A 10,944-nucleotide genomic window follows, 5' to 3' on the forward strand; every position below is an offset into this window, starting at 1 on the left:
AAGCCTCCACATCATGTGCCACATCCCAGTCTTCTGCTGGATCACTGCTACAGTTCTGGAGGACGTGTTGAAAACCAGAAAGAGTGGAGGACTCCCCAACACCCTGACTGAGATGTACATCTACTTCCTGGTGGTTCAGGCAAAACTGAAGAAGGTCAGGTCTGATGTGGGAGCTGAGATGGATCCACACTGGAGTCCAGAAAGCAGAAAGACGATTAAATATCTGGGAAAACTGGCTTTTGAGCAGCTGCAGAAAGGAAATCTGATCTTCTATGAATCAGACCTGACAGAGTGTGGCATCGATATCAAAGCAGCCTCAATGTACTCAGGAGTGTTCACACAGATCTTTAAAGAGGAGAGAGGGCTGTACCAGGAGAAGGTGTTCTGCTTCATTCATCTGAGTGTCCAGGAGTTTCTGGCTGCTCTTTATGTCCATCTGACCTTCATGAAGTCTGGAGTCAACCTGATGGAAGAAGTGCAAACAATCTCCAGGAGATCTTCATTGTTTAAGAAAGCAAAACTAAAACATTTTTATCAGAGTGCTGTTAACAAGGCACTGCAGAGTCCAAATGGACACCTGGACTTGTTCCTGCGCTTCCTCCTGGGACTTTCACTGCAGACCAATCACAGTGTCCTACAAGGCCTGTTGACACAGACAGGAAGTAGCCCACAGACCAATCAGGAAACAGTTCAGTACATCAAGGAGAAGATTGGTGAGAATCTGTCTGCAGAGAAAAGCATCAACCTGTTCCACTGTCTGAATGAACTCAGTGATCATTCTCTAGTGGAGGAGATCCAACAGTCTCTGAGTTCAGGAAGTCTCTCCACAGATGAACTGTCTCCTTCTCAGTGGTCAGCTCTGGCCTTCATCTTACTGTCATCAGGAAAATATCTGGATGTGTTTGACCTGAAGAAATATTCTGCTTCAGAGGAGGTTCTTCGGAGGCTTCTGCCTGTGGTCAAAGCCTCTAATAAAGCTCTGTAAGTAGAACGGCAAAAGGGTTTGTCTAAAGAAATCCTGCTGTTAGTGGTCTCAACCTTGTAATAAATATATTTTGAAGAAATGCAAATGCAAGTGTTAAATGGTCATTTTTTATCATAATTTTCTCCCCAGACTGGATTATTGTAGCCTGTCAGAGAGAAGCTGTGAAGCTCTGTCCTCAGTCCTCAGCTCCCAGTCCTCCAGTCTCAGAGAACTGGACCTGAGTAACAACGACCTGCAGGATTCAGGAGTGAAGCTTCTATCTACTGGACTGGAGAGTCCACACTGCAAACTGGAAACACTCAGGTGAGGATCAGAGACCTGGTGGAAATTTTCTCAGTAGAGTCCTTAACCCTATTATAGTCAGTCAGTCTGTCAGCCATCATATTCCATTTTCTGTACACTTGATTTCATCAACAAAGTTTTAACCTACTATAAGCTTTTTCTCGATTACATTTTTGACTCTTCAGTGTGACTAAAGTTTAACACCAGAGCCATGGTTATACCAGAACCCATAGTTTGGTCTTTTGCTCCTTTCTGTAGGAACCTTAAAGGCAAAAAAAGGCAAAACTGGTCAAAAGAACTGTGACCTAGTCCCCTGAGGTCTGAAAACACCTATCATGTGTGTTGATTTGTGTGTTTGCAGCTTGTCAGGGTGTCTGATCACAGAGGAAGGCTGTGGTTCTCTGGCCTCAGCTCTGAGCTCCAACCCCTCCCATCTGAAAGAGTTGGACCTGAGCTACAATCATCCAGGAGACTCAGGAGTGACGCTGCTGTCAGGTGCACTGAAGGATCCACACTTGAGACTTGAGACTCTCAGGTATGGAGAGACCTGCTGCAGACACACACAATGTCTGGTAGAGAAGGAGGAGCAAGAAACATGTTTTCTGTCTTTCACTCAGCTCCTGCAATTTTATTTGATGTTGGATACAAGTGTTATATGAACAGTGACACATGTAGGAGCCTTTTTCTTTGCTCAGAACACAAACACTGACTGAACTTAAACTTAAGACGTTTTTATAGGGTGTCTCCATTAAAAACATTTCCAAGAACAATACCAGCCAACTGATCAAAAAATATTCAGTTTTTTAACCAATGCAGCCTAACTTCTGTCGCCTTCGGAACATCTGCATTTTTGAATGAGATTAACAAGAACTGGTGACCAAGGACCCACAGCAAAGTAGTGGCAACATCATAGAATGACACCTCCTACCGCATACCTTTGGAATTACCTAAAACTGTTCATCTACTAAGTTAATTTTGAAATTAAAAATGATTTCTCCCACCAATAGTCACAGGCTAGTGAGATCCAGGTTTAAAGGAGATGATATAGGAGACATTGAAGCTCTTTTTCAGCTGCTCCTATCATGGCTGCCATTCAGATACTTTAGAGCATTAAACACTGGAGCCACAGTCGCCTCCTCCTCCTGCCCGGTTTAGTAAAGACAAAATGCAATAAAAAGAATGATTTTAAACTGTGCTGGAAAATGGCAACCACAAGACAGGACCTAAGACATGCCACATTCAAATGGAAGTGTCCAAATGTTGGCCTGTTCCTTTCTAGGTGTAGTCTCTGAATGACAGGCATGTAATGTCCATGTTTGCAGAAAGAGACTCATGGTCTGACCCCCCCTCCTCTTTTCAGGGTGGAGCCTGCTGGAGTCCGATGGTTGACACCAGGTCTGAGGAAGTGTAAGTGTGTTTTTCATTTGATTCATTACAACAATGCAGCAACTTTCAGGCATGTAATGTAAGCATTCAAAATTAGGATTATGCACTTGTTAAAGGGCACCAGATTTCAATACTTTGCAAATTATGTAGTTCAATAACTTTAAGGGGAAAATATTGGCTCATTGATAAGCTTTAACAGTTCTAAAAACTAAAATATTGGGGTTTGTTTTATTTACCAGTGAATCAATAAATTACACTCAAAACATTACCAGGATTCAATGTATTTCAAAATAAAAAAATAAAAAAACTGATTAAAACAAAACAACATAAAACTCATTCAACATAAGCCATTAAAATGAATGATTATAAATAATATAAAATGGATATAAGACCAGGACACTTAGTGTAAAATCATTGGAACAATTATGAATGTTGACATAAGATGATGGATCAATAACTGCAGCTGGATTTTGTCTGTTTTCTCCATCAGATTCCTGTCAGCTCACAATCGACATGAACACGGTGAACAGAAAACTCAAACTGTCTGACAACAACAGGATGGTGACGTTTGAGTGGGGGCCGCTGTTCGATCGCCCCGATCATCCAGACCGATTTGATTCCTGGCCTCAGCTGCTGTGTGCAAACGGTCTGACTGGTCGCTGCTTCTGGGAGGTCCAGTGGAGAGGAGGAGTTCAAATATCAGTGAGTTACAGAGGAATCAGAAGGAAAAACAGTGCGGACTGTGAGTTTGGAAAGAACGATCAGTCCTGGAGTCTGAACGGTTTCGATGACGATAGCTACTCTGTCTGTCACAATCATGAAGAAACATTCATCTCCTCCTCCTTCTCCTCCTCATCCGACTTGAACAGAGTCGCAGTGTTTGTGGACTGTCCTGCTGGCATTCTGTCCTTCTACCAAATCGTCTCTGACTCACTGGTCCACCTCTACACCTTCAACGCCACATTCACTGGACCTCTTTATCCAGGACTTGGGTTCAGGCTCGATTCACCTGGTTCCTCAGTGTTTCTATGTTGAGGAAAGAGTCTCGTCCTGTCTCACTCCATCTCTCCTTCACTCAATAACAAATACTCAGATTTATGGATTCAGTCTGTTTCTTTTAGGAAGCTCTCCAAAATGATTCGGAGTAAACTTCTTCCTTTTCCAGTCCTTTTAAAGATGGAAGCTGGGATTCTTCCACGGTCGATTCCGTTCCCATCAGCTGCACGTGTGACAAACTAAAGATGTCTTAAGGAATCACTGAGCTGCAATCAGTCAAAATGAATTTACAAACTCCTGATAGTTTTTCACAGATTATTCTTCAATGAACAGAAGTTTATTGTGCAGCCAGGCCTCATCCTGACATTTGTTCACGTTTGTTTCCTGTTAGACTTCAACTTGTGCTAAAATGTGGGTAAATTTAGCTCACAAAAGGAGAATGAAATGATCCAAACTGCCACACACAATTAAAAAGACTTTAGACAGCAAATTAACACAATAGGAGCCAAACACAGAAGTCAGAAAGAACCAAATAACAAAACCTAAATGCCATCCAAAAGTACAATTAAAAACAAAAAATTTCCAATCAGCGAACTTCCTGATCTGCGAGGTCTCAAAGCTGCTCGAGAAACCTTGAGCCTCTGACAGTTTACCCAGAAAAATATTCATCTTTTTTCCAGCTCATTTTTAAAATCAGAATCAGAGTTTTACCTCTAATATGAGTCGACGTGTTTCAGTCCAGAGTTCGTTCTGTTATTTATATCAGATGCGTTCAGGATGAAGCAGGTTAACTTCTGAGGAAGTCTGATTTATTTTACTTGTCTGCAAGTGCTGCAAATGTTCACAAACTCTGGCAGATAAAATGTGAAGTTTCCTCCAGCTACAGCTGTTGGACTGTGAGCTGCCAGCAGGTAGCGCTGATTCTTCACTCACTGGAAGCTTCTGCAACTGAAGAACTGGAATCAGTTAAATCATAATATTCTTTTCATAAATGATAAGAACATCAACACTGTAGTACTTTATTCCTATGATTTGGAATTTTTTAAAAAACATTGTGTCATACCCACCCCACCCCCACCCCCTCTTTTTAATCATTTGAAAGAAGTTTTTATTTTTAAGTGAAACTTTTGCTTTTGTGACATACAACACCTATAACATCTGTAATTGTTTTTATATTTTTCCATTTTCAGAAGCTCTATTTTTTTAAAAAATCCGTTCTTTTTGATGCTCTGTTAATATTACCATTATCTGTTAATTGTGAAGTCAGTGTTTTTAAAGCAGCTTACGTTAACTTTGTTTAGATTTAATTTTTTATACTGCACGTTATGTACAGCTGGGGTTGCCAAATTTTTCCATGGGAATTAACTGGAGTTTGTGGGACTAATCAGGAATAAACCTGGAATTTAAAACACTGAAGGTTGGCCCTTAAAAGGGATTTTAAATATAGCTGGAAAAATATAGTTTAGCTTAATCTTGACTAAAACAACCAGAGTGAATATATGCTATTCCTGAATCACATGCTCAGAAGATTTTTAGAACTCTGGACGTATATGTATGTAAAATGTTTGGTATTATTGAAGAATTGCAACGGCTGCTTTGTCTGAATAAACAGGCTTTCAAACTCCAAACCCCACATTGTTGTTGTTTCTGCCTGCCACTGCTTGACGACAGACTCATCTTCCTTTGATTATATGCCAACATTTCTGTATGTTTCCATTTAAAATGCATGAGTAAGAATATCAGAAAGGAAATGAAAAAATAAGTGCTCAATTAGTGATCATTTTTAGCTGCACAGATTTGTTAGAATGTGTTTCAGGTTTTCAGTTTGAAATATTTTCCCAGCCTAACTTCTCATGGACAGTTTCTGGAAAGCCTCCAGAAGTTTACCTGACATTTTCTACCCTTTTGCAACTCTTCACAACAGGTTTATGATAATTAATGCTTCCTGTTTTCAGTCATGGGAGTTTTTGTTTGGTTTCAGTGAATAAATGCATCAGCTTGTTTCAGTCTGCAGGATCTGCTGACAAACCAGTGTTTTCAGATCGTCCTGGGGCTGTAACGAGAAATAAACGTGTCAAATAAAAAAGGAGCTGGCCCAAGTGGCTGGGGAGAGGGAAGTGTGGGTCTCCCTGCTTAGGCTGCTGCCCCCGAGACCCAACCCCAGATAAGCGGAAGAAGATGGATGGATGGATGGATGGAATTGAAAAGAGACAAGTCTGAATGTTTTTCTGCACTTTCATCCCCTTAGTTGAGCTCCGCAGAGACACTGAAGGTTGTTTCCGGAACATGAACGGAGGGACAGTTTAATAACTACAACTCTTCTTAGTCTGTTCAGAACATGATCCAAATGCAGGAGAAAAAAAATCCAGATGGGCTGGTTTAAAAAATAAATCTTTGAGAAAATAAAAAAAAGAAAGAAAAGAAGAAGAAGATATGTCCTCAAGGAATCTAAAGCCTACGGGAGCATAAGTAAAGGGATGATTCAGGGTAACCCAAGCCACCCGATCCATAGGATTTATTAAAAAAGAGGGTTTAAAGCTGGTGAAAGCTGTCAGGCATCCAAGGCAACTGGATTTCTTCTTCATTTTTGAAAAGGTTTCACTTCTCATCTGAGGGAATTTCTCAGGTCAAACTGAAAAAAGTCCAGAGTTTTGGTTTTGAAATGATTTTTTTATGGACAGGGCTTAGACAAAACCAAGAATTGGCCCTAATCAGGATTAGTTAAGCTAACCCGTGTAAATGGCTGCCATGAACACGGCTCACATCTGGTTTAGTCAAGGATTATGGAGTCCTGGACCAGGGTGGGCTGAGCTAACACTTCAATGGAGATTAAAAAACCCCAGAATTGGACTAGAAAGCACAATTTGACTACTGAGAATTACAGTGAAAAAACAGTAATGAAGGGGGAAAAATAAAAAAGCTTCAGTGAATATGAAAAAAACACTGCTAACACTACTAAAATGTGTTGAATTAACCAAATTATTGAAAATAAAAAAACATACATCTGTGATTGAGTTAAAAAAGGGTGCTTGGGCTTTAATTTGCACTAAATTTAACACAGACAAAACTGTAACAAGACAAATAAAATAAAAATCAGAATTCTACAGACTGCAAAGTTGGAGAGGAGAGTTGGGATGCAAAAAAGAAACAGCACTGAGACCCTATTGATGATGAGCCATGAAATAATAAAAAAAATTGCATTTAAATAGGAGTGTATGTTTTAATCAAAACCTGCATTTTAAAATGGCTTCAGAGACTCATTTGTTTTTCTATAAAAACAATCTGGAAATTAATTAAGGTAGTCCATGCTTCCTCGTAAACAGAAGTTAAATTTGCTACTTTGAAGGATTAATTTAAGCTTCAAGTTAATCAGGGAGTAGCTCAAATCCTCCTTTTTGCAATCACTTTAGTTTAATTTAGAATAGGCTAAATCCGCCCCCAGTTTAAGGTCTGTCTGTGCGAGCTGCTCAGAGTTAAGGCAGTTTAGATGAGGCCTAGTCTTAAGCTCTGTTCCTTAATGTGTTGTATGATCAAAATTTCCGTCCAGTTTTTATTGTTAGGAAAACAATAACTCTTTCCCATATTTGATAGTTTCAATCACTGTTTCTAAAGACAAACTGCGCTGATTTAAAGACTATCTTCAACCCTGTCAGTGTTTTCAATACTGCTCACTTCTGCTATTTGATTGACCGCTAAAACTGGTATAAAGGTCCTGTTTTTTTTTCCCGATGTGAGACATTTGACAAACAACCGAACACATGTGGGGTGTTTGGTTCCAGTGGATCACAAAGTCTACTTCAGTGGTTTCCTTTTGAGTTTTTAAACACTTATCTTTTATACTTTATTGCGTGACACAGTTTTGGATCGTTTCTCAGTTTTCTCCTGCTTTCATTTCTGCGGTTGAGGAGATTCTTGGGGCAACTTCACCAACGTCCAAGGAGCGGAAGGAGAGGAAACATTGTACGCAGGTAAAACTCCAGCAACACTTGTAAAACGGAGACAACAACTTAATTGACTCACAGAAGCGTTTAGTTTTGTAGACTTAATCAGAGTCATCAGAAAATTATGAAATATTTTAAAATGAAAGCATAGATGCCAATTTCTTCCCAGCAATTACTGATCAAATTTTCAGCTGTTACTAAGTGTAATGAAGCAATAAGGTATAAAGATTTGTGTACTTGGCTGTTTTATTATTTTAAGACAGAAAGCAGAAGCTGCAAAGAGAAACTGAAACAACTTAAACAGCCCGTGGTCATTCCCGTGACTGTAGCTGAAGTGTTCACAGATTAGAGTCTTTTCTCATCTACAGTACTTTGGACTGGTTGAAGAAACTGTAAGTTTACTTCATTTCACACTTTAACTCTGTCTTTAGTAATGTTCGTTTCTGCTGTCTGATGTTTGGAGAACATGTTTCCTGTTTCCTGTATTTGAAATTTCCATTTGATTATATTATAATTAACACAGAAGAAATATTTAGACTTTTTATCTGCTTCATTAAATGCCTCTAACCAGCTGAGATCCACCATGTGCCACAGTTTGTATTTCCTGTTGAAAAGTCCTCTGAAAACTGAACATGAAGAATGAGTCTTTGAACACTGATGATCCTCTGGTGCTTCATCTGTCAGCTGGAATGTTTTTAAATGTTGAACTGAGTGAATGTGAACGGACTGAAGCTCCCTGTCAAAGTGAATCAGTGTGTGTCAGTGAGTGGAAATGTGTGTGTCTGTTGGGCTGCAGCTCCATGACTCTATCTAGTGGACTGACAGTAGAAGTACAGCAGCTTCCTCTGCCTCACTCTGCTGTCTGACTACATCCATCTGAGATGAAACAGACAAAGAGCCAATCATAGGAGGAGGTTTTGACAACACAAACGATGAAAAGGATGATTAGAGTTGATGTGTGGATTAACGTTTTGTGTTTCCTCTGCAGGTGAAGGTAGAAAGTGTGTGGGAGCTGAGGTGGATGTGAACACGGCAGCATGGCTCAGTGTGAGGACAGAGAGGAGGGAGTCCCTCCCTCTAAAACCACTCTGTGTGGGGAACATGAGAGCCAGAGCAAAGATCAGAGGTGAGCTGACGTCTCTAACTGTCCACGGTCCTTTTCACACAGAGTTCCTGCTATATCGGCCCAAAAACCGTGTCCTCATGAAGTTGCTGCTGTTCTTCTGCGGTGGGTCATATAAAGCGAACAGAGGCAGCTCAGCATCGTGTCGTGGGTTCTCACAAACAGTAAGACATTGCTGCAGAATCAGCTGAGAGACCCCAGCTTGTTGGTTAGAGCTCTTTGTCCCTGCAGCCTTATCTGGAAAAACTAATGAACCTAAAAACAAATTTCCTGCATTTTGACACCACCTGACCTAAAGTCTGGGTTAGTTAGACTGAGGCTGTTCTGAAACACAAGAATGCATAATATACAAATTATGTGCATTATTTGATACTTATTGTCATTGTAGTTATTTGTAATTTGATCTCTTTCTTTTTGTTTTCCAGCTCTTTCCTTTGAAAGCACCACAGTCATATATTTTAAGATCCTATTCAAGCAATTCTTGACCAAACGTGTTTTAATGAGAGTTTTTCTGTCAGCATCCAGCAGAGACTCAAACCTGAACCTGCACCCAGCTGTGTGTCCTGTAAGAGCAATGTGTCAAAGAATCATGGAATTGATTTTAAATCAAGGCAACATTTTGTTCCAAAGAGGTGAGTTAATTTCTGTGAATGTGTAAACTGAGTCAGTTTGACATTGACATTTTATTGCCTGCAGCTAAAAGCGATAATGTTTTGTGCTTCTGTCTGTATGTGTTTGTGTGTCCTTTTGTCTATTAGTTAGCAAAATATCTCATGAACCACTAAATGGATCTTAATGAAACTCTCCAAAAGCAATCACTGGATGAACATTTACACCTGATTAACTTTTGGAGTCACTTCAATTTATGATGGCACATTTGTATGTTCAGATGTGAAGTGTTATGTGTTGGATGTTTTCCAGAAACACAGTTGTGAAAATGTAAAAGATGGATGATTAGAGCACTGGATTGTTTCTGATGTGAATTGTGTGATACTCATTGTCGTTGTAGTTGTTTGTAATTTAATCATTTGATCGTTTCTCAGCTCTTTACTTTAAAAGCATCACAGTCATATATTTTAAGATCCTATTCATGCAATACTTGACCGAATGTGTTTTAATGAGAGTTTTTCCATCAGGATCCAGCAGAGACTCAAACCTGAACCCAGCTGTGTGTCCTATAAGAGCAATGAGTCAAAGGAGCTTAATCCTGATTTTAAATCAGAGCAACCTTTTGTTCCAAAGAGGTGAGTTAATTTCTGTAAATGTGTAAACTGTGTCAGTCTGACATATTTTTATTGCCTTCCTCACTCAATATAATTGAATTTTTTAAAATTTGTTTTATCTATATAGCACCAGTTCAATACAAGCAATCTCAGGGCACTATACAAAAAAGTAAAACTCCAAATCAATTGGATGTTATTAATTTGTAACATAATTTAATAACATTCAAGACATTATAAAACCCCAATTTAAAAAAAAGTTGTTGCAGATTGTGTCAAATCATATATTAGTTCAGTTAATTTTAATTTTAGTTTAGACTCAAACATCCCGTGTCTGTAAAGTCCACCTAGACATATCTTCCATATGCAGAGAGATATTTCCTGAACACAGTTTCAATCCAACCTACAGGTCAACTTGATTCATCAAACAACTTTCGCCTCTTTACAAAACTAATGGTTCTTTATCTCCTGACATCATTTTCCTCCCAACTGATTAAAATCACTTGGAGGTCTTAGCTTTTAGACTATTTATGCTGATGATAATGCTCAGCTGTTTCATGGCTCCATGACACATCTTGTAAATAGGCCCACTGGGAATTGCCCAGTTCAACCAGTCTCATCCATCCAGACAGGCTCTGTGTGCCTTTCTCCAGGATCCTTTAGCAGGGAGGGGAAGCTTTATGAACAGGTGTTAAGAGAAAGGTCCAATCAGCAACAGGACCAGTAAACTTTTACCACTACAAGGAGTAATCTAAACCACTGTTCACATCTAGATATTACTTTTTAGACCTTTATTTTGTGTTTGTCTCTGTGTGGACAGACAGAATGGGAGCTAATCCTTCATGATTATTCCTCAGAGAGGACCAGCAGAACTCAGACGGTTCCAGTGACTGGCTGCATGAAACACAGCTGGACTCCATATTTATGGTGTGTACATGTACAACAAATACTTTTCCATCTGTTGTGTTCACAATCATCTCCATGCTGCACTTTGTAGACCAGTGGACTGTC

General features: G+C 39.5%; 2 protein-coding genes across 2 annotated transcripts in view; both read left to right on the forward strand.

Annotated features, from left to right (window-relative positions):
• Positions 1 to 6: 6 nt before the first annotated feature.
• LOC108243366 (NLR family CARD domain-containing protein 3) lies at positions 7 to 5,278 on the forward strand. The gene is made up of 5 exons (XM_025009189.2): positions 7 to 981; positions 1,115 to 1,288; positions 1,629 to 1,802; positions 2,628 to 2,674; positions 3,144 to 5,278. The coding sequence occupies exons 1-5, from the start codon at positions 14 to 16 to the stop codon at positions 3,686 to 3,688; spliced, it is 1,908 nt and encodes a 635-aa protein (XP_024864957.1). The 5' UTR covers positions 7 to 13; the 3' UTR covers positions 3,689 to 5,278.
• Positions 5,279 to 10,914: 5,636 nt separating this feature from the next.
• LOC108243373 (NACHT, LRR and PYD domains-containing protein 12-like) overlaps positions 10,915 to 10,944 on the forward strand; it is a 13,203-nt gene continuing 13,173 nt past the window's right edge. The window contains exon 1 of the mRNA XM_025009187.2: positions 10,915 to 10,941. Coding sequence (XP_024864955.2) covers positions 10,915 to 10,941 — 27 coding nt within the window. The remainder of the gene's footprint in view (positions 10,942 to 10,944) is intronic.

Source organism: Kryptolebias marmoratus, linkage group LG22 (genome assembly GCF_001649575.2).
Source record: "Kryptolebias marmoratus isolate JLee-2015 linkage group LG22, ASM164957v2, whole genome shotgun sequence".
Lineage (NCBI taxonomy): Eukaryota > Metazoa > Chordata > Actinopteri > Cyprinodontiformes > Rivulidae > Kryptolebias > Kryptolebias marmoratus.

Coding starts and splice junctions, on each gene's coding strand:
- LOC108243366 (XM_025009189.2), top strand. CDS start 14: ATGTGCCACATCCCAGTCTTCTGCTGGATCACTGCTACAGTTCTGGAG. Junction 1,289..1,628: donor TGCAAACTGGAAACACTCAG/GTGAGGATCAGA, acceptor GTGTGTTTGCAG/CTTGTCAGGGTGTCTGATCA. Junction 1,803..2,627: donor TTGAGACTTGAGACTCTCAG/GTATGGAGAGAC, acceptor TCCTCTTTTCAG/GGTGGAGCCTGCTGGAGTCC.